We start from the raw sequence: 24,354 nt of genomic DNA on the forward strand, positions 1-24,354 counted from the left end.
GGGAGGATGGTTCCTTTCCTCTGGCCTTTGGGGAGGTCTGTGATTAGTTGCACAAGCTTGCCAGGTGCGTGCATGATTTCAGTTGGTGTCACTCCACTGATAGTGTGCTGCTGTGGTCGGGTCTCCGTAGGGTGAAGTTTCCCTTCTCATCTTTGCCTCTCCTCTGTCTAGCCTTCTGGTCTGTGTTGAGGGGGGGGGGCGCTGAGGCTGGTTTTCTTGATTGGCCTTCACTGTTGATTTTCTGCACCAGCCTGGTGGTCGCTGAAAATAAATCGACACTGGCCAGTATTTGAGACATGTGGCAAGGCTGGAAATAAGGGCATGCAAACAAACTGCTTGCACACATGAGTGGCAGGAATTGGGGTCCTCTCTGCTGCCACATTCCACCTGTGGGGTAGGGTGGGCTATAGATTCCTTCCTGGTAGGCCTCTCAACCCTGGCTGAGAGGGGCTCCCGCCCCTCATTGAAAAGTCCAGATTACTGGCTTTGTGTATTTAATAAAATCATGGTTTTCAATAGTTTTTCTCATTTGTCACGGTCAAGATGAGCACTTAATGGAGCCATACATCACATTTGTCACCATCAATGAAACATCTGAGTGACTAATGTATGCTGTTATATCAAACACTCTTAAAATTCAGCTCCCCACACTAACAGCATTGTCCAGGGAAACAGTGGATTCCATTTTATGTATGTGTGTTTGTCGTGATTCAGACTGTGGGGTTTGGCAAGGCTGTTTTCCATGGGAATAAAGGTTGCTAGTGTAGCAGGGATGAGACTTTGCTTGCTTCCTGAGCGCGCCAAAGGCTTGGTGCACTTCTGAAGATTGTTGCTAAAGTTATTTTGCTAATTGAGCTACAGTACCTCACATGAACCATTTCAGCGTGATGTGCATTAGTCTACATTGGCATATCTTGACTAAGAATATTTTTCAAACCTATGAATTACTGAAACTAATGTAGAATGTATATACGTTTTCTGTGGACATACTCATCTGGTCGTTCTACAAATAATTGACATCTTTTTTTCCAGGGTTATCAGAGACCCAGCCACTACATTGCAACACAAGGTAAGTGAACATCCAATCGTATTACCTTCACCTTTAGGAAGTTGTTCTACAGTGGTGTTGACGTACGAAAAGATTATCTGTACAATAGCTGCTGTTTCTCCAGCTGTACAGCAAAATTTGTATTTATTATTCCCAGGTTAAACATGTAAAATTAAAATACGTTTGCACTTTTATATTACAGCTAGTCGAGACTGGATTACTCAAGGTAATCCTACAAATATTTTTATTTGAGTAATTCTAGTCCAGGAAGCCAGCATAATCTGCATGAATTGGTGGTTTTAGCAGAGCAGAGAGTGCAGCCTAGATTATGTCCGTGGCAATTTGTAGTATAATTTGTCAACAGCATGTTACTAGACTGCCACCACGATGGAATTTGGAAATCACTCCTTGCATTTCTTAAGTCACTGTCCTTCTACACACAGACTATATTTCAAAATAAATTAATTACCTTGTGTGTGTTGCTTCAAATTTCATCAAAGTTCTTCGAAAAAAACTTATTTACTGTTTTGGTAAATCCTACCAGCAATAACATGCTGGATGGGTTGCTTTTTTGTGTTATACAAAGGTGGTGTATTTTGGTTTCAAATTAGTAACATTTAAGTAATAGTATCAAAAATAAACCTGGGCTCTAAAGTTCTTCCTATTTCAGATTATGCACAGGTAGTCTGTGGGAACGGTTTGCTGTCTAACAATTGATTCAGTTTCATTTACAAGTTCAAATTCCATCAAGGTTGACTCAGTCTTTCATCCTTCTGATGTTGATAAAGTGAACATTTTGTGAATGTTTATTAAAAAAGTACACCTGCGTTAATTCATAAGGGTTCTGAATGACTTTCCACCTAAAACGAGGGGTTTCATTGCTAGAAACCCAGTGAAGCACTCTGTTCATCATATGGGATTGTATATATATTCATCAAAGCTTTGTACTGGATGACTGAATCCACTGTGAATGTTACTTTGTCCACACACATTAATTTCCATACATTCTGCTATTGCCTGAAAAATCAGTGTATTACTGAAATGTGTTTTCTATTGCTATTTGTTGAACCATTGTTTTGGTTGTACATGGAGCATAGGTTTTTAATAGGTAAGTTGACATGTAATAAAATACCCAGGAGGGGGGGCATATGAAGCAGAAATCTCTTGACAATAATTGGTTGTCACTATAATTGCAGATTAGCATTTAAGAGCCAGTTTGCCGCTGCATCAGGGTTGGACATATCGTTTTTTTTGTTTGCTTCGAGATTTGGTGAAAGTAAAACTGATGTAGACGTTGCAGCAAAATACTAATGCAGGGACATTTGTTGTTCTAATTAAGTGTATTCTGTTTTATTTAAATAAATGTAACCTCCCCACCCCCCCAAGATCACTGCAGCACTTAAAGCAATTTGTTTTACAAGTACGCACTGCAGTAGCTAAATAAAATATCAAAATCATTGGGAAGCAATATAGCAAGTTCTGGATATATTCTACATTAGAGCGTGCTTCCTAGTTTAGATAAACAGAAAAAGTGTAATGCCGGCTCTAACCACAATACAGCCTGCATCCTATGCCTCTCCATTGTCTTTTTCCAACTCCATAGCCAATCAGCACGTACTGTCCCAGAACGCTCAATGAGAGGCTTTGATTTTCTTCTTCCCTGCTATGCTCTAATACTATTAGACCCCTTACCATTGCCCTCTCTTATATGCAAGTGGCACTTCACCCTTGCCATCTGTTTGGGACCACTAACTTGGACAATGGTCACCTATGCTACATTTGGCCATTGTGTGAGGTAAAAAAATACCTCCGTGCACAGGATCTCATTGCAAAATTGTATATATATTTCAGGTAAGAGCATTTTAAATCTTATTGATCCACTCCCTAAAGACATCAGGCTAGAGAGCAGGGAGGGTACTGACTGACATTAACAACAATTGTGAGAGTGCTAGAGCTAAAATTGGTGTTACAGTGGCATTGCTATGTCCTCCAAGCCCAATCTCTGAGCATTGGGGTAAATAATTAAATGCTTTTATTTAATCCAGATAGCGTTTTAACGTATACCATGCCAGGGGTGTAGTCCTTAAAGCGACATTTGAGTATGGAAGCTCTATAATAGAACACGTGTTACTCCGCTTCTATAAATATTTGTAAAACATTGTACCAAATGATGCATTTTAACAAAACATGATTTCTTCTGACATCACCAATGAAAAGCTCTCAAAATATGCATGTCCTATCCTAAGATTGTCACACACATTTGCCAGAATACTGCAATCATTGTCTCCAAATAACATATGCATAGTCACATAATTGTAAATTAATCGTCGGGGGCAAAAGTGACATAACGCCCCCTCTTACTCATGTGGCTTCACAGGAAGGTAGACCTTCAAATTAAAATAGGACGTTGTTATAACATTTATTAAATATCTGAGCATGCAGCAATTACATAACTGATTGATTTAAAGGCATACACGAGAAGCCACTACAACTAGCAAAATGCTGAAGACATACTCCTAATATACAAGTACTAAAATGGGTTCAATTGCAAGGGTTGCAAAGTGTTTGCTACCATCAATATAGTATTTGTAATTGGTTCTCATTGCCATCCTTAATTAACACTCCTCGATTATGCAAAAAACACTGCAATGAAGTTCCTCCTTTTTTTTCATAAATCTCTCTCAGCAGGTCTGCATAGAATATCTTCAAATTATTTGATTGTCACCAAAGTATCATTATTTAATGGACGGAAATCCTTAGCGTTTCCAAAATATATAGCCCTTTGTGCTCAAACATCTTTATTTCAATATTTTGCATTTAATTTCCTCTGATCATAATGCAGTGCTCATAATTTATATTATTTCATGTCATCCAATAATTTCTTCTCCCTATGTGCTCTCTTGAAGATCTTTGCACATGCAGTAGCTCCTTGAAGTTTGTAGGACAACCAAGAATAGTCTAGATCCTGTTGCAGAATTAGCCAATGTGGCCATGCTCTCTCCCTCTCCTAGTTCTTTGAACTTGTCTAAACTGGTTTAGGAGAGAGGTGGGGTAGTATGCACCTTTTCCCATGCCAAGGGTGGTGATGCAAGGAAAACATTGTGTAATTATGCATAAAGAAGTGTGGATTTCACAAATCTGTAAGACACTGCTGATCCTGAGAAAGCAGATAGTTACCGCCCTATTACAAAGATTCCATTTGTATTAAAGATTTTGGATAGGGCAGCCTACTTGCAGTTGCAGACACACATTGAAAAATACAATGTGTTGAGTGTTTGACAGTCTGGTTTCCGGGCCTCTCATGGGACGCAAACTGCTATTCTGGTCCAGAAAACAAGTCTTGCAAAAATTGTTGATGGCAGAATTGCACTGCTGATGCTTCTCGACCTCTCAGCAGCATTTGATTTTATTGATCACAGATTGCTGCTCGTGAGGTTGAAGGACCTTGTGAACTGCTCAGACTACACAGTGTCATGGATGGCTTCCTTTATGGTCCCATGAACAGCCAGAGTGGCAGTACAGGGTTGCCAGGCACCCCTGGAGTTAATGACATGTGGTGTGCCCCAAGGCGCATCCCCCAACCCCACATTATTTAACTTGTATACAAGGCCCTCTTTTGACCTCCTGGTTAGCGTCGGCATTTGTTATATAAACTATGCCGACGATACCCAGGTGGTCTTGGAACTTAAAGGGCACTATGAAGAGGATGTTGCCAGGATAAATGGAGTATATAATCTAATTCAGGAGTGGGTGACTGTGAATTCATTGGCCCTGGATAAAAGTAAGACAGAGCTATTGATGAGACTAACAAAATTAAAAGACAGAAATTCTCAATTCAACATATCAAATTGTACTATCAAAGTTAGTTCATGGGTGAAGATCTCGAGGGTCTATTTAGACTCAGGACTCACCATGACAAAGTGCGCACTACAAACTAAATCTGTATGTGTATACACCACAAAGTTAATATGACAAATTAAACCCATACCTGTCTCCCAAAAACATATCTTCAGTAGCAACAGCGCTTGTAAACTCAAAACCTGATTATTGTAACAATCTACTAGCTGGACCGTCGAAAGGTAACATTGAAATTCTCCAAAAATCACGAAATGGAGCTATTGAAGCCATCTGTGGACTGGCCAGGACTGAGTATGTGACACAGGCAAGAAAATCTCTGCACTGGTTACCTGTGCATCACTGTGTTAGTCACAAAGTTCTTTCACTGAAATACAAGTGCATTCACGGCATTGCACCCTTACCTGCATTACTTACAGCTTGCCCTGAAGAACTTAAGTTCACGCCTTCTCGGATCTAATACATTGGGAAGCTTGAAAGTGGCATGTTTCAACCTTACAAAATGTGGAGTTGCCTGCTTTGACACCTGTGGGCCGAATCTTTGGAACTCAATACACCAAGACCTAATAAATCTCTCTAATCTTACCACCTTTAAAAAAGCTATAAACACCTTCATGTTTAGTCGAGGACTAGGTATGTAACTTTTGACCACAGCTTGACCTCGGCACCCCTTCTAGTTATGTTATGTGCATCCCTTGTCTCTTGTTATGTGGGCACACTGAGGCCTACGGGCGTGTTGCATATTATAATCTAATATTAACAGAGTCCGAAATTGAGATTTGAAGAACAGGGGTAAAAACCAGCTCCTGTGTGTTGGCCATAACCCTGTAGGCAGAAGCTAACGCAGGGGAACCAGGAGCTACCAGAGAGGCTGCATTCAATTTTTGTCCATTCTGTATGAACCATTGTGTTTAAATGTGTATTGGATATGTTCCAATTCTTCTTTATTAAAATTCTCAAATACTCCAAGTTAATGTCGCCTATACATGTTTGGAAGGCACCAGTTGGCCCTGGGAGCCAAAGGTAGGTCCTGGTAGCTATTGGTTTCAAGCTAACCAGCCTCTGCTATTCTAGAAGCAGGAACTAGATGGCTCCCAGATCCCCTCGATTTCGAACCCTGTAATATGTCACAAAGAACCATTGTTAACATTTCACTTTCTGGGTCTTTGCTACTTGATACCTCTACCATCTTGGCCCCTGCACTAAGTTTCTTGGAGACATCTCCATACTGCTACAGTGCTTCTAACTCCGATACTGGTGTCATTTTGTATACTGTGATTAAGAAGGGCAGTGTTTCAATGAGTCCTAGCTAATCAATTGCACTTAGTCATAAAGCAAATTGCCTTGTTCCATGCCTGCTTGGAGCAGTTCATTGGCTCTTTTTGCTAAAGTGAGGGTCAAAGAATGTCTTGTACTTGGTGCTGGTAGCAAGTCACTTTGTGCCAGCAGTAATTTCATGCATGTTGCATACACTTGGAACACTATGAAAAATAATAAATACATGTTTTATTGTGGGTTATACATGTTGTGGTATGCTGTAGCCACCCTTTACTGCTAACTTCAATTACTCCCTACTGCCATTTATGTATATATTTGTGAAAGGTTTGACAGTTTGCTTTTGGTCTATTTTGAACCTATGGCAGATTCTGAAATGTTGGAAGGAAGGATAAAACAAAATAGCAGTCTTCCATAATAGATCTCAGGTCATCTAATCTTTAAATCAACATGTAGTCTACCATTATCGTAAGGTCAAACTCAAAGGAGCTTTTTTTATTCAGAAAACGTATAACAAAATATAAATCTGATTTATTATCCACAATGGAGACAAATATCAGCACAATATAAAAGAAGCAATAGACCTTCATTTCACATCACGTGGATTTGAGACTGTAGTATTTGTCGTAGTTTCAACAAAGTGCAACCAACTCTCCACCTTGGTTAACAGTAAAACAAATGTAGACTCTATTAATAGAAATATTGACTTTCTCTAATAGTATGTTTCATTTGCAGGCCCAGTGCACGAAACAGTCTATGATTTCTGGAGAATGATATGGCAGGAACAATCTGCCTGCATTGTGATGGTTACAAACTTAGTTGAAGTTGGTCGAGTAAGTAGAATTGTCCTCTTTTAAATCTTTTAGAGACTTACTTAATACTAGATTTGAAACACATTTGTCAACGTGTGTGCCTAACCCTGTGTTGTCTGGTTTCACAGCGAATATGAACATCGGAATTTGTCAAACATATTGTTTACTCATAATTTTAAAACTTGACCTCTGAGGCAACCCTATGCCCCATGCATTGATTTATATACTCAATAAGTAAAACTGAGGTATCGCATAATTTCCACAAAAGTCCTTCATCAAATGTCAACTGTATTTGTTGCCTTGGCTATCCCATTGCAATCCAGATTATTAACGCTGCATCAGTGGAACCTGCCAGCCTTTTTCCACGAGTCCAACTGCAAAGGTAAAGTTTCTGTCAAGTACCAGATTCATGCTCCAAAATCCAGTGCCCACTTTCATTGCCTCCTTAATACATTACTTATTTCCAATATCTGGTCCAGTGTGTATTCTAGTTCTGTGTCCCATTGAGGCTGCGTCCAGCGGGGATCTGTTAGTGGATGTGCAAACCTCAGTAAATATATACTTAGCAAAAATGAGTGGGCGAAAAATTGACATGGCTCTCTGCCATGAACCTTGAGGGATTTACACTCCAGCTGACCACATGTGCCAAGTCTCTTGGGTTCAGCATCGACAGACACCTCACGTTTAAACAGCACGTAGCAAGTAAGACCCAAATGGCCTGGTACCATCTTTCTCTCCTGCAGAAAATCAAGCCCCTAATCCCAGAAAACCACTTCAGATCTGCTGTCCATGCCTTTGTTCTCTCCCACCTGGATGGTTGCAAGGCCCTTTTGAAAGGCCTTCCAGCGATTACCCTGGCACTCCTGAAATGTGTTCTGCATGCTGCAGCAAGACTCCTTAAAGGGCTCTGCAAATTCGACCAGTGGTAGTGGGTAAGAGGGGCTAAGGGTGTCACACAGGGTGTGCTGGTGACATACCAAGGAGGGAGACATGAGTGTGGTTTGCTGGGGCGGTAGGGAGGGGATGGAATGCGGCGTGGCAGTGTTGTGTACAACCGTGAACTGCGTGTGCAGTGGAAGTAGGAAAGGGGTATGTGGCGCCTTGGCTATGTGGCTATTGCTGGGGCTTGATGTGGTTTGCTGCAAGACATTGTGATTGAGTTACCCTGTGTTCTGGTAGGAATGGAGGTCTGGGTAGGTACTTCATTTATGGTAGAGGTGTCCCGATATGGAGAGGAGATCTGGGTAGTGAGTTGGCAGGCTGCGTCTAGAATAGAGAGGCCTGGTAAGATTCCCTGTGAGGGTGGTTTTAGGAGAGGGGGGAGGAAGCGGGTGGGTGGTATTTGCAGGCTATGTGGTAGTATTTGACTATACATAAATGCAAAGGCAGTACAGAGAAAGCCACAGCAGGCTGCGTAATGACGCTCCTTACCTTGACGGTTTGTATGACTTGCAGCAGTCTTTGACTGGAGTGTACGCAATGTATTTAGGGCAGTATGGCAGGGGTCTTTGCAGTTGCCCAGGCATGGACAGCAGAGACAGGATTGGATAGCCTTATCTGCGGGCCTTGAGCTGTGGCCAGCTTCGCCAGCCCGCTCCGGACTCTGCTGGCCTTTTCATTGGTTGCCTGGGGTTGTGATGCTGCTGGTGCCTCCTCCAACCGGAGGGGGCTGCTGGAAGGTGTTGGGTCTAGCGCGGCAGCCATCTCTTCATGGAGCATCGGCTACGGTCTGCATTGCGAGTTGCTGGGGGCCAAGGTGGTCAGGCCAGGTGTGCCTTTGTTTGCAGGGCACACTCCTTCCACACAGGCAGAGACAGGAGTGAAAGTGGTGGGTAGACCGCACAAACCTGTTAAAGGAAGTCCCCTTCAAGGAGCTTCTGGCAGGGTTTGTTCTAACAACTGATTCGTCCCTCTTGGGATTGGGAGCCTAAAGGCCTATGGTCTATCCATGAAAAGACACTTAACATAAATGTATTGTAACTTTGGGCTATCTTTTATGCCCTACAAACATTCCTGCCAAACATCTGCATGAGGTCTGTCCTAATCCAAACAGACAGCTCGACCGCAATGTTTTATAGAAACAAACAGGTGGGTACAAGACCGCCTCCTCCGTCATCATCGATCTGGGAATGGGCTCTGACACACAATATACTGCTGATGGCAGGGTTCTGAACACTGAGGCGGATCTGCTCAGCAAACTGAACCAGACCAGTCACAAGTGGGAGATCAATTCTTTAGCTCTGCATCCAGTCTTCAATGAGTGGGGTCTTCCTGAAACAGATCTGTTCGCAACACTTCAGGACAAAAACTGCTTTTGCTGTGCCTCTCAGTGGGGGGATTTTGGGGTGGTGCAAGCTCCAGAGGGGACGCGCTAAACATTCCACAAACAGGGGAATTCATGTATGCCTTCCTGCCAATTCCGCTGATCCACAGAGTACCGGCCAGGCTGTACGAAACTGTAAACTTCTTACTCATACTGATAGTGCGGCAGTGGCTGGATCCTTTCTGGTACTTGGACCTAGTGAGACTGAACGGACTAGGCCCTATTCCCCTTTCACAGTGGCACGACATTCTCATCCAAGAACAAGGCAGAGTCCTTCACCAAACTGCTCAATTTAAGTCTGGTCCCTTAGGACTTGACTCTAGGTCATTTGGGCCTCTGCATAACACATGAAAATCATATAGACGGCCAGGAAACAGTCAACTCGGTCGAAATACCAGAGTAAATGAACCAAGTTCTGTGATTGGGCATTGGAAAGTCATCACCGCTCTCACCAAAAGGTTTCCAACAAAAGTCGTCTCCTCTTTCCATATTAATAGGGAAGTGGTCCTCCCGTTGTTCTTTCTGAAGCCTTCATCCTCTGCGGACGCTAGTCTCCACACATTGGATGTCTGCAGGGCATTTAAATTTTACCTTGACAATATCAAGCAGATCTGAAAATCGGATGCACTTTGTCACCTTCGGGGGTCACAATACAGGCAGTCCAGGATCAAAGGCTGCTGTAGCCCGGTGGCTTGTATCTGCCATTAAATACTGCTATTCATCTGTCAACTGACTCCACCTGAAGGCATGCATGCACATGCAGTTAGGGCAATAGCCACTGGCCGTAGCATTTCAGAGTCACGTCCCTTGAGACGTTGGAAGCAATGCTGCCATGTCGTTCATGCTGTCACCCTTTTGCAAACATTATTTCGATACCAGTTCATGGGTTGAGGCCATATTTGGTCAGGCTGTCTTAACTTGTTTACTCCTAGTTAGATCACCTCCACCCGTGAGTTGGTCATGCTATGAAATCTCCCATCAGTATGGAGGAACGAGGGCGAAACGTAGAAGTAAGAAACAGTTACTCACCGTAGTGACTACTGTACTCCTAATGCATAGTTCCCTTTCCTCTTTAGGTACCTTCCTCCATCTCCCAGCCCCTGCAAAATCAGTTAGGCTGTAGCTGACTAGTGTGTAAAAAAGGACTGGTGAGTGAGGCATATGGGCCGAGTCATTGTGGGTGGGCACGCCCTGTTTGCATTCATTTAATGGGGGTGTTTTTTTTTTTAATGCTTTGCAAAAATGGCTACGGTCCCGTGCCTGTGGGATGAGATATCCCCATCAGTATGGAGGAAAGAGGACTATGACTAGGAGTACAGTAGAACGATGAATAACTGTCTGTGTCCCAGACTGTCTACTTTCAGCTTTTCTCTAACTCCTGATTCCTCAGACCGTCGGGCATTTTCACTGGGTTCCCTGGCGATGAAATTCTGTGTACTCTATCCAATTAGTTATCTCTTGGTTTATACCCATCACTGGGGTCTCTGGTTTTACACCCAACCTTGTAGTCTTTCTCACCCCGATTTAGGATCTGGTGTCTATTAGGATCTGGTGTCCATCACCCCACCTTGGGGCCCGGTTACTCTCACCCCGTCTTGGGCTCTCTTTCTCACTCTGCCTTGGGTTCATTTCTCACTGGGTTGTCTTGTTGCTGTTGCCCCTCGCTGGGGTCTGTCTCTCACCTTACCTTGGTGTCTGTCTCTCACCCCGCCTTGTGGTCTGTCTTGCCCCCCCCCCCATTAGTGTCTGTTTTCTCTTACCCCTCTTTGGGGTCTTTTGCCACTTAATTATCTCTTGACTATTGCCCCTCCCTAGGGTCTCTGGGTCTCATACTACACCTTGGGGTCTCGTTGGGCCTTTGTATCCACAACCCTGTTCCCTGGAAAAACAGAAAACACCTGACCCGTATACCTGATGTGTCCCAATACAATGGTCATTGAGAGGTCAGGCAATTACTGGCCATCACACTCACACCTGACTTCATTAAGCTTCTCCACATGGAGGAACGGCAGAACATGAGAACAAACTCTGAGCGGGGCAAGGCATGCGAGGAAACAGCAGTCCGGAGATGGCAGTTTAAGGAGAGAAGAAAGATTAGAAAACAGAAGGGGATTGAATGGAGGGAAGTTCCCTTGAACCTTTCAATAAGGAGCGGTTACTTTCCTAAAACCTGTAGAATAGAAAGCATAGGCCCAGGAAACCAGGCTGAAGAATCCTGAATTGTGTGTCACAGGTACCCGGGGCACTCTCGCTTCAATAAACGAAGTGGGGAGAAGCACCAGCCGTCGTGGTACTGTCCTTGGCTCCAAGAACAAAGCAGCGTCAGTGAAATCAACACAGCCAGTGAGTTGGGGAGACCGATACAAGACCGGTCTGTGTGGAAGCCAAGGGTACAAGGATTGTATGGCGAGCGCTGAAACGAACATTGTTAAAACTTGTGTGATAAAAGAATGCAAGTAAAGTTGAACTGCTGATAAGTGATTGAACTTTTAAAGCAAGATACAATATCCTTGACAGAGTGGTCCAGCACGTTTGTGGGTGCTCAGTCGAAAGTCTCTAAGGTATCCAGCTGAGAATTGGCAAAGTGAAAGTGAGAAAGAGAGCATATCATGAAGAGCTAATAATTGTGAATCGAAGTTGAGCAAAATGCCACACACCGTCGAAGTCAATTTCTGAAGTAAAGAAAGTTTTGAAAAGTAGAGAAAGTTGGTCTGAGCCCTCTGAAGGGAGATCGATTGAAAACTTTGTGTCAAAGTGGTTCTGAGCCCATTGTACGGTGTCCGGGGTGAATAGTGAATCACCCAAGAAGTTGTACAGGTGAAATCCTGAGAAGAAAGAACTTTAATGTTTGTGCTGCATCAGACCCTCTGACTAAGAGACTTTTGAATGGCAAAGAGACTTTCGCACAGAAGGCCCTGATGTTGAGGTTTTGGACTGCATCCTCGTGCTAGTGAAGTCAACGAGTGTGCAACGTTAGTGTGCCGGCTTGTCCCGTGCTGAAATCATGGGGAAGGGAAGCCAATGGCTTGAATATCCTAACCTATCATTTCTTCAACACTTTTCTGTTGCATAACATTGTTTCCCACATTATTTCTATTTAGAAGTAAGGATTGGCAATAGGTTTATTGGTATAGGCCCCATTATTTTGACAGACTCAACTGGCACTGCGTTATTATTTTTTGATGGTCGTAACTGGCTCCCATCTTTAGATTTAGGATTAGATGGGCATTTTCAAACCCAATTGAAGTTCAATAAACACCCTTGAACTGTGATCACTTGTGTCCGTCTTACTCTTTGATGCCATGCCTTCTTTACAGTCTCAATCGGTCACACTGGGCAGATTTTTCCATCTCCTTGCCACACTTCCCAGGAGGAGGTCCTCCTGCCTCTTCCGTTCTGCAGACATCCTTCTCTCTTGGCAGCAGTGCCCATTGGGCTTTACCTTCCAGGGTGTGGGTCATTTCTCTGCTTTCTCTCATTAGATGTGTACAGTGTCTAGGAGGGGGTCAGAAACTATATCAGCTATTCGCATATGATGATGCAAATTGTCCAACTCCCATAAAGCAAACAAAGAGGTTAGCTTCTTAAGACAAGGGAGGATAACATATATCCCAATTTAGGCAGTGCCTGCCGTCTAAAGGGGTTTCATCCCCTCTGGGATCCCAATTGGCCTGTCCTGTAGGCTTTGTTATTGTTCAGCTTAGCAGCTCACCTCTCTAGTCCAAAAAGGAAGGGCTTCTCTGTGGAGGGAGGCGGCTAATTCCCTGGATTCATCATAAAAGCCACCTGCACCCTTAACATGCAAGCTTCAGTGGCAGCAGAATTCTGTGCATCTTGGTTTCCACGCACCTAACCCCCATCTTCGCAGTCTCCACTTGTTTTATATAGTCTTCAGATTTAAGTACAAGCTGATCAATCTGGCCTTGAAAGCTTTGCTGGGATATGAACCTGTTGTGAGTACTATGCCAGATGGTGATTCTACTCAGCCAAAGGTGCTCAGTGTGCTTCGCCACTATGCTAAAGGGTCAAAAGGGATTTATTGGGTGGTGGCACATTTTTTACTGTGGTTCTGAAGATTTGGAATATTTTTTCCTCCCTGCCCCCACACATAAGAACCACACTTAACGACACTTCATTGCACTTGTTTCATTGCTCTTGTTCTGGAAATGCTGAAAGATCCATTTATCTTGCTCTGCCTTTCCTAGGTCTTGGTTTTGTTTTAATTTTTGTTTTTAGAGGTTTAATTCTAAATGACTTGCCACCCAATTGAGTGTTTTTACCTACTTTACATAATACATTTGAGATGTAGTGTGAAATACTTGATATTTATTTGGCGGGGCAGACTATATCAAATTATGAAAGTGGATAATGGCATTCATCCATTTCTTATGTGCTCCTGTTGGTGTCTTTTTTGCAAACATTTACACCAGGCATTACCTCTCAAGAAATTATTAGTTGCAAATCACCAAACGGCCCACTGGCCTTTGTTGGCTCTGCCTTTCTGTACTCGCAGCACTGTCTCATGACGAGAGCTTTGAAGGGACCAAGCAAAAACATGAAATGCCTTTATCATAGTTGATTGTGAATTCATTGTGAGTGAATCTTTATCCAGCACCTAAAGTCATTCGAACAAACTTGCATGAAAAACAGCTAGGGAACCAAAGGTGCATTCTTTTTGACTTTTTTCTATGTAAATCGTTTAAGTAGATAGAATAGTGAAAATGTTTTTTTGAAAAATATTAAATCTTAAATGATAGAATTGCTATGTATTAGTTTAGAGAAGGGTATTTTGCGCAACTTTCCTCATATAGCTCAGTTTTTTTGATTTAGATAGTTTGGTTGCATCCATACAACCCACCTCCCCAAACAGTAAGTAATGTCCACGTTTATTATCTGATAAACCCTACATACTGGATAGGCGTTAAAAATATTGATTGCAGATTGTTCAACAACTGTGCACATAAGATTACTTAAATTCCAGCCAGTATCAACTAAAAGATAGATATGTTAAGTCTTAAGCGTTCTAACACCAGGCAAACACTAAAAATTATGAAAACTACACATTGCCTAGTTAAATCCTAACAATCTGAGCACCCATGTTCAAAGAGTATTTCTATTTCCCAAATCCATAAGACCAATTCACCAGAATGGACTTGGCATATGTAGGTCGCGTGAGAAACCTGAAGTTGTCTCACCCGCTAGTGCCCGGGGATCTGTCATCCAGATGGCCAGGACACGGCCATTGTTTTTGGATCCAGTTCCTGCGGGTGGACCAGTGCGGTAGGATCACCTGGGTGAGGGATCTTTGGAGAGTGGGACACTTGATGGTGAGACACGGTATCCCCTTCCTTGTAACACCTTTACCCCATCCTATGAGGTTGATATTTAGGAACTCAACCCTGCCACCCCTTTTCCAATACAAACACTTTCACACGGACAGCTCGCTATGAGAGGAAATAGACTAAAACCTGAGCTGTATACCTGGATGACTCAATACAATAATCAGGCAATTGCTGACCGTCACACAAACCTGACTTCATTACACTTCCCTTCACGAATAAAAGGCAGAGCACAAGAGCACTCTGAATTTTACCACACCTCATCGTATTCATGTTCTACTCTCCAATGCTGCACTTTTGTCTCCAGATGATGGCATACTGCTTTGCGCACACGTTGAACCGTAAAACTGTGTCTATGCTTAATTGCTGATTTGCACCATCCCACATCTAGCCTAAAGCACTGTGTCCTTGCTGAAATTGCCTAAATTGTGACTAGTGCCATGACTGTGTTGTTGAATCGTGTCCATGCTAAATTGCTACCCTATTGCATTCTAGTCCTGTGCTTGTATTTTGAACCTAGGTGTCACCCCAATGCATCTTAGCCAATTGCTTCTATCTTAAATCTAGGTGTTACCCCATGTGCTTGACCCCATTGCATTCTAGCCATGTGCTTGCATTTTGAACCTAGGTGTCACCCCATTGCATTCTAGTCATTTGCTTGTATTTTGAACCTAGGTCTCACCCCATTCCATTCTAGTCATTTGCTTGCATTTTGAACCTAGGTGTGACCCCATTGCATTCAAGTCATTTGTTTGGATCTTGAATTTAGGCGCTGCCCACTACATCTTAGACATTTGCCTCCACCTTGAAACTAAGTGTAACTCCATTGCACTTAGCCATCTGCTTCTACGCGTAATCTAGATGCTGCCAGTCCAAAAACTAGGTGCTACACCTTAGATCCGCCTTATACCTGGTCAACTAGTTAATCATTAGCCTTTAGCTAATTTATCCTCTTAGCCCTACCGTGTCATATCAGTTAGCGTCCCAACTGTTCCGCACATTCAGATCACCTGCTCACCATCCTTGCCCCAAAGCATCTCATACTTCCACTATGTACTGGTGCCTAACCACCCTCCTCCACCTACTGTACGTCTACACCAGTCGGTGGACATCCCAGTCTCACTCACATAATGGCCACTACACGTCCACTCCTAAGGTAACTAACACTCGCACCTTGTGGATTAATACTATGGTCTGTGCTAACCCCTATTTGGATGATCCTGCACTCTGGATACACCACTTTGCTACCAGACCAACACCGAATCAACCTTGCTCTACTACTAATAGAAACCTTAGACTAAACTCGAGAACCACCCCTCTAAAACGCTGCTCATACTCAAAGCCCCATAATAGCTTACCTCCACCATGCAACAACATCATAAGCAACCCTGCTCAACCCACACCATGTTCCTACCACCCTAACATCACAACTAGAAATCTAAGATTAGGAGCCCGACTTTGCACTAAAACGCCTCAGCCTCACCCCTACAAGATTAATAAACACTTGCGCAGGCCCAACAACCTAGCCAATCAGACTAACGACCTGGACACTATCCCGACTCCTATCACTCTACAAAACTCACCTCCACCACCACAGAAAACCTCTGCAAAAAACATCTTTATCAAAGCAGCATTGGTGAATGCTAGGTCCCTGCCGGCCCACGCATTAGACATTGCTGACTTTATAACCTCTGAAAATCTGGATCTCCTTGCAGTTACTGAAACTTGGCTAAATGCAGCTTCTGGCCCTTCCTTGACCTTAGCCATACCAAACGACTACGCTATCATTAGATGTGACAGAAACACTAACCAGGTGAAGGGAGGCGGTCTCGCCTTCATCTTTAAAAACACCTTTGACATTAGAGTAATTCAAGATCTACAAATCCCTTCTGCTGAATCCTTGTCCATCAAATTATCATTATCACCCAACCACACAAACAGTGCACCTCATTTACCGTCCACAAGGACCCATCACCACATTCACTGAGGATATTGCCTCCCTTATATCCACAAATGCCAAACCCAACTCTCAAAGCATCCTACTTGGGGATTTTAATCTTGGTCTTAATGACCCATTGAACACGAACGCCCTTGAACTAGCCAACACCTTATCTGACCTTGGTCACACCCATATCATTCATGAGCCCACACATATTAAAGGAAGAACACTGGACTGGCTCACCAACCTTAATTGAACTATTAATCTCCTATCTAATGAACCATGTATTTGGTCTGATCACCATAAAATAACCTTCTCCATCAAAGCCACCACACAACGACCGGCACCTATCATTGTTCCATCCATTTACACCAGGAACAAGAAAGACATTGCATCTGATAAACTCCTTCCTTTATTACTCCCCCTACTCAACAATACCGCCACCTCTGACCCCACAGCCCTAGTGGACACTTACAATCAGACTATACTTAAAGCTCCATCGCCCCTTTAAAATTGCGGAAACCTAAACCTCAACGTCATCTGAATTTGTGGTTCACGCCACATCTAAGAGAACTACGTAAAATTAAAAGAACTGCAGAAGCACACTGGAAGAAGTGCCCCTCAGCAGCTAATAAGAACGAGCTAACCCTAGCATCTTCTAATTACACAGAGGCCATTATACTTACTAAAAAAGACACCTACAACAATAGAATCTCTCAAGCTGAATCAAATACAAAAGAACTCTTTAAGATCCTAAAAGAACTGGAATCCCCTGTCTCCCCTGTTGACAAATGTATCACAGATGCCTCATGGTGCACTAACATTCAGAAGGCGCTATTAGATAAAATCGCTCTGCTACAATCTAAAATCAGCGCGAAATTTTTTTTGCTCTTTTCTGACCCAAATTACAAACAATATCCTAACAAGACATCCACCATTGAGCCTACCTGTAAACCATTCAATTTCTCACACTTATCTATATGGGAAGTGGAAAACATCATTAGGAAACTCAAACCCTCAAATTGCCAAGGCGACGCCTGCCCTGCCCCGATCATCAAAGCATCAGCACATGAACTCGCCCCATTTATTACTACCCTTATCAATGCCTCCTTTAAAACTGGGGTAGTGCCTGATAACTTAAAAGACGCCTGGGTCATTCCTCTAATTAAAAAACCGACCCTTGACCCAGCCAACCCGTCCAACTATAGGCCGATAACAACGGTACCCTTTTTACTAAAAATATTGGATAGAGCAGCCTACCTGCAAATACAGGCATACCTAGAATCTAACAATCTATTGGGTCTAAGGCAATCCGGTTTCCGACCAAGACACGGCACGGAAACTGCTTTAATAGATCTCACCACCCAAAATCAAGTACTAAACGATAATGGTAAACTAGCACTCCTTCTACTGCTTGACCTGTCAGCCGCTTTTGACTTGGTGAACCACCAAACGCTATTTCATCATCTGAAATCTGCAGCACATTTCTCTGACTCAGCCACATCTTGGATCAATTCCTTCTTGGTGAACAGAACTATGAGGGTCTTCTCTCCAACTGACGCTGCCGAACCTTCCCCAGTACTCTGCGGGGTTCCGCAAGGCTCCTGTGTGTCCCCCACGCTCTATAATGTCTTTATGAAGCCCCTATTCGATATTCTTGATTATCTGGGTGTCACATATACTAACTATGCGGACGACACCCCGATACTCATTCCTATCTCTGGAGACTATGCAACTGACAGCAAAACCCTGAACAAAATCTATGCAGTAATACCAAGCATGGATAGCACACCATGGTCTTTGTCTTAACAACGAAAAAACTGAGCTGCTCAACCTCGGCACTCACGCTAAACTAAAAAAACTAAATACTGCATTCAAATCATTTACTATAGATGGCAATCCCATCACTGTCTCAAACACTAAAACCCTTGGCATTTACCTGGATGCCACCTTATCCTTCTCCAAACAAACAAATGCAGTAGCATCATCCGCTTATACTTGAAAACTTTTCACCGCCTGCAGGCCATTCATTTCCACAACCAACTGCATTACACTTGCTAGAATGCTAATTCTGTCCAAAATAGATTACTGTAATGCCCTCTATTTAGGTACTAGCCACAAAAACATTAACAAGTTACAAGTAATTCAAAATAACGCCATCAGGGCAGCCCTCAACATCCCTAAGAATTCTCATATCGCCGAGACTAGACGCAATCTGCATTGGCTCCCGGTTGAGCATAGAATATCTCTCAAAACCCTTGCCCTAACACACAAAGCCAGGGCCAACCCTGCACCAGCCTACCTTACCAACCAACTCACCCCACATAGGTCCACAAGACCACTTAGAGCAGCTCAAGCAAACACTATGTCCATACCGAGATTCAAACTCCATAACTCGGGAGGAGCTAGCTTCCCTGTACAGGCCTCTAAGCTATGGAACACACTCCCCGCGCCCCTCAGATCTGAACCCTCATTCCACTTATTCAAGCGCAACACTAAGCGATGGCTTCAGGACTTGGATACTATGACAGCCTAACCTCCTGGATTTCAGACATGTTGCCCGCCTTATTGTATCTATTGTAAATACTATACGTTATTATTAACGGTAGCTTCTACTGTCTACTATATGTAACTGCAACATGTATGTATCTGTATCACTAATGTATCTTCTTACGTGCATGTAACTGTAACGTTCTGTAACCTGACTCAACTTACGCGCCCGTATGGCCCTGGGCCTGGCTGCGCTTTATAAATAAATAAATGCAAATACAAATAGAATTGCTATGTATTATTAGTTTAGAGAAGGGTGTTTTGCGTAACTTTCCTCATATAGCTCAGTTTTTTTGATTTAGATAGTTTGGTTGCAGCCATACAACCCACCTCCTCAACCAGTAAGTAATGTCCACGTTTATTATCTGATAAACCCTACATACTGGATAGGCGTTAAAAATATTGATTGCTGATTGTTCAAGAACTGTGCACATAAGATTAATTGAATTCCAGCCAGTATCAACTAAAATATTAGATATATTAAGTCTTAAGCGTTCTAACACCAGGCAAACACTAAAAATTATGAAAACTACACATTGCCTAGTTAAATCCTGACAATGTGAGCACCCATGTTCAAAGAGTATTTCTTATTTCCCAAATCTATAAGACCAATTCACCAGAATGGACTTGGCATATGTAGGTCGTGTGAGAAACCTGAAGTTGTCTCACCCGCTAGTCCCCGGGGATCTGTCATCCAGGTGGCCAGGACACGGCCATCGTTTTTGGATCCAGTTCCTGCGGGTGGACCAGTGCGGTAGGATCACCTGGGTGAGGGATCTTTGGAGAGTGGGACACTTGATGGTGAGACACGGTATCCCCTTCCTTGTAACACCTTTACCCCATCCTATGAGGTGATATTTAGGAACTCAACCCTGCCACCCCCTTTTCCAATACAGATACTTTCACACGGACAGCTCGCTATGAGAGGAAACAGACTAAAGACTAAAATCCGAGCTGTATTCCTGGCATGACTCAATACAATAATCAGGCAATTGCTGACCGTCGCGCAAACCTGACTTCATTACACTTCCCTTCACGAATAAAAGGCAGAGCACAAGAGCACTCTGATGAAGGCAAAACAAACGTGAAAACAGCAGTTCCAAGATGGCAGTTTAACACAAGAAAGACTGCAAAACAGATGTGGATAGCAAGGAGGGAAGTCCTCTCCTTGATTTTTCAATGCTTTATCAATCTTCTTCAAACCGCCCCCACCGGGATGAGGAAGAGGCTCTTGACTCTTCAATATCAGTCTTATGCAACTGACCAGGGAGTTGCCTCACAAAATGATCTACTACTTTTCTTTTCCCGGCACTCTGCCAAACTTATTGTCATTCTGGTGAACTTCTGTCTGGGAACTCTTCCACCGGTTTTGCCTGGTGTCGCAGGTTCATTCCTTCTTCTCCTGTTCTTCTTTGACCCACTTGACCTCACAATCTGTTACTGCTGGCGGTCTGGATGCAGGTTTCGGACCAAACAATCCTCCCACTACAGGTTTGCAACCACCACAGTTATTCGTACTTCCCATGCAATTGCCTTTGCAACTCAGCTGTAGGCTAGTGTTAGCTGTCTCATTGTAGTTATTGGACCGCACGGTCCACCCACCACAGGTCACGTCACCACCACACTGACTCTTTGCTTCAGCATTGCCGACTCCCAGCTGATGCGCAAGACCCTTTCCTGGATTCCCTCAGTTCCTTCTCGGCACTTCACACTGCTTTGATGCAACCTTTGAACTTCCTGTTTCCAACTCGCAGGCTTTTTGGTGACCTCCTAGCTCGCGGACTTCTCCTTCTGAAGGTTGCTCTCCTTGTGCTTCCTTACTCTTTAGCTTTAATTAGTTGGGACTGTCCCAGCATAACGTCAGTTTGATTGCCAACAGCTGACCAAACACTCTTTATGCTTGACTTTCACATTCTTGGGTTCTTCTTCGTCCGAGTACCTATCATAGTGAGAGCGTCTGACACATTTCAATAACACATGTCTCAGACTTTCCAATACGTAAGAAAGGGTTGTGTGGTGTTTTTACCCTATTGGGTTGGGATATAAAGGGGCCATGTCCCAGATGTACGTCCTTGTCCTCAGTAGGGAAGACCCTCCCCATGAGATCCTCCTCCATGTTACCAACCCCTAAACCCCCAGAAGACTATCGGTTAGCAGCCTCAACTCCCTAGCCTCATAAAACAGGGATCCCCTCTGGGGAGAAGAAACATCTGCAGGATCGTTGCACTTAGTAGATGTCAGTGAAGTGGAGTGACCTGTGTATGCACTTGGCTGCTGCATTCTGCAATATCTGGCAAATTAAATAGGCAGGAGGCTGGAGTAGATCGCTTAACATAATCTAGTCAAAAGTAGGTTAAAGCAGTGCCTGCACCCATGCAGTTGGCGGAGTACACAAAAGGGAGCACATTTATCATAACTTAAAAGTGAAATAACTGTCATTGGTATGCTGACTGTTCTAAAAACTTTACATTTCCTCGCTAATTTGAAGCCTTAATTTACCATTTTGGATGACCTCACGTAATCCAACACTGAGTGAATACTCATTGTCTTCAGCTTAACTCTGATCAAACTGAAATTCCCTTTTTCCTGTGCCCTCTGCTGTGTTTCTCCTGCTACTATAGCCTTTCCTTCCAAATCTCTCTGCCTCTCTACACAAATTAAAGGTGTTATTTTTTCACTCTCGTATCTTGTCTAACCAGCGCTCTAGTTGCCAGACATACTGGTATCATTAATACAACATTTCGAAAATGTGTCCTTTCCTCAATTTCTCTGCTATTACAGCGTTCATTCTTATGCAGATCTTTTCACATTTTAGCTATTTCTTTTCCTTTCTTATAGGTCTTGCAGCTTATACTCTCTGCTAATTCAGCAATGCATCACCTATTGACCTTTACACACAACAGCTTTCCTTCCTTCATGGATCCCATTCACTGCCCATCTTCAGTTTTATTTGTTTGGTTTTTAAACGTACCCATGTTTTGCTCCATCACTTTCAGATGGTTTACGTCACATTCTGCCTCCCACCTTTACCTTGCCTCTCAAACCTGCCCAGCTTCTTCTTGCCCCAGTGTTCAATCCCAAGTTTGCTCACTTCTCTAATAGCATCGAATAGGCTAGACTTCTCAGCCACCTCTGCATATATCCAGTTCATTAGCATGTTCTGCTTTATTTACCACTGTTTTTATATAGGCAGAAGCATTATTCCATTAAGCATGCTCTCAATCTCTACCATCTTCTCAAGCTGGTACTCTATCTCCTATGCTATCCCTCTCACTACGTTTGGTAGGATAAAGTTCAAGAGGGATATCCGGGTCTCCAACCCTGGCCTCCCTATTGCTGATACTTGCATCACTGCTTCCTCCAGACAGACCCTAATCAACATCCTCTTTGTTGTTCCTTCTCCAGACCTATGGACCCCTCATATGGACTTGGCTCTCTCTCCTACATCTTCCTCACCCATTAATGGTGGCACTCGGTGGGAGGCCCTCTTGACTCCTTCCACTCCTCTGACTATCATTAATATCTATCTGAATTGCACCATCTTGGTCCAGGGTCCTCTGCCCAATCTCATTTTTGATAGGCGTCTCCCGCATCTTATCAAGTTCCTTCCTTTTCAAGCTACTCCTACTAGCACCTCCCTGGCTCCTCTGCCACCTCATTCTTCTGCCACCTCTCTGGTACCTTCCTCCTCGCTGGCTACCATGCCACCTCCTGCTACCACCTCTGCCCACTCTTGGGCCCCTCTACTAGCTCGCTGGGTGTACCTCAAGCCTGTACCCCACCTTGGAAGTCTTTTAAATGTGGCAACCTTCTTCACGTCACCACTCTAAACACTTGCTGCTCTGTCAGACACTCCTCTGACATCTCCTCGAATAGCTTGACCTGGAGGTCCTCGCGGTCACAGAGATATGGTTCACGGCCAGTATTATCAGCAGTTTTGACACTCCTCTCTGATGGCTACAAGATCCTCTCCGAGCCCAGAAACAAACCGACCCGTAGGTCGGGAGGATAGCTTAGGGCTAACGTGCTCGCCTTGGAAGCAAGGCGACACGGAGAAACACAGGTTCGTTCCCCGGGTTCGCGCTTAGAAACCTCTGGGTATTAAGCGCGTTATAAATAACCTATCATATCAGGTGGAGTAGTTCTGATCTTTCCGGAGTGGGTCCCTGCTTCTGTTGTACCTAAGCAGGCCTACTCCTCTATTGAATGAGGGGTCTGTAGGCTTTCTGTCTCTCCTGGCCTCTTTCTGACTGGCCAGCTGGCCTGTAGATTGTGGCCAGATCACCCTCTTCCTCTCAGAATGGGCTGTCCTCGCCTCTTCTTCTCTCCTTGCCTCAACGTACAATTTCTCTTCCTCTGAGACCTTAACATCCACCTAGATGCTTCTAATCCCTCATCTGTGCTCTTCTACAACCTCTGCAACACTCTCTCTCCATACTACCCTCTGTTCCGACACATACTGCCAGAGACAGGTTGGATGTTCACATCTTCTCAGACATCCCCCTCTCCAACCCTCTCAGCACTCCTCTCTCTTGGACTGACAACTTTCTGCTTTTCTCTCACCTGAAACACTGTCGCTCAGGCAAAGCCCACCCCAGCACTGCCACCTACCTTCTCAGTCATTCGTCCCATGAAGCGGGTGTCGGTGAATGCCTTTGCTTCTTTCTCTGCTCTTCCTATTCCTGCGTCTGACTCGCACTCTGATACAGCCCTCTCTAACATGCATCTTTCTATCTCTAACACTCTGGACATCCTTGCCCCTGTCATGAGAATCCGTCTGAAGCCTACCGCCAAGTGCAACTCTTGGTATGACGCCGACCTTGCAGCTGTGAAACGCAAGTGCAGGGTAGTTTAGAGGAAATGTAGGGCTTCGGGCGCATCCTCTGACAAACTAGCCTGCCTCCTGCTCCAAAGGCAGAACAGACTTTGTCCTGTCCAAGAAGAGAGTCCACATACAAGCCGTATCTGTGGCCTCTAACAACCTGGCCAAACTCTTTAACATCTGAAAGGAGCTGCCCAATCCTGTGGTCTCCACATCTCCTGGTGCCCCCAGGCCTTCTGTACGGCTCCGACTTCTCACTTAACCACTAAAACTCAGGACATCCTGTCCTCGCTCTCCTCTTCATCTCCCTCTACCTCTCTAGGCCCCCCTTTGGCCGCCTCTCCCTCTCCTCCTTTCTCCTCTTTCTCTCTGACAACTGCCGATGATGTTT

The 24,354-nt window shown here is 43.9% G+C and overlaps 1 protein-coding gene across 18 annotated transcripts in view; it reads left to right on the plus strand.

The window, feature by feature from the left end:
• The window catches only part of PTPRK (protein tyrosine phosphatase receptor type K), a 1,571,968-nt gene that overhangs the window by 1,450,841 nt on the left and 96,773 nt on the right, over positions 1 to 24,354 (plus strand). For 10 of the 18 annotated variants that reach the window (XM_069607477.1, XM_069607480.1, XM_069607478.1 and 7 more), the window contains 3 exons: positions 1,033 to 1,069; positions 1,251 to 1,274; positions 6,914 to 7,011. In XM_069607477.1, coding sequence (XP_069463578.1) covers positions 1,033 to 1,069; positions 1,251 to 1,274; positions 6,914 to 7,011 — 159 coding nt within the window. The remainder of the gene's footprint in view (positions 1 to 1,032; positions 1,070 to 1,250; positions 1,275 to 6,913; positions 7,012 to 24,354) is intronic. The other 8 variants (XM_069607481.1, XM_069607484.1, XM_069607488.1 and 5 more) reach the window with 1 other exon arrangement.

This window comes from Ambystoma mexicanum, chromosome 4q (genome assembly GCF_040938575.1).
Source record: "Ambystoma mexicanum isolate Mex_15411 chromosome 4q, UKY_AmexF1_1, whole genome shotgun sequence".
In the NCBI taxonomy this organism is placed as follows: Eukaryota; Metazoa; Chordata; class Amphibia; order Caudata; family Ambystomatidae; genus Ambystoma; species Ambystoma mexicanum.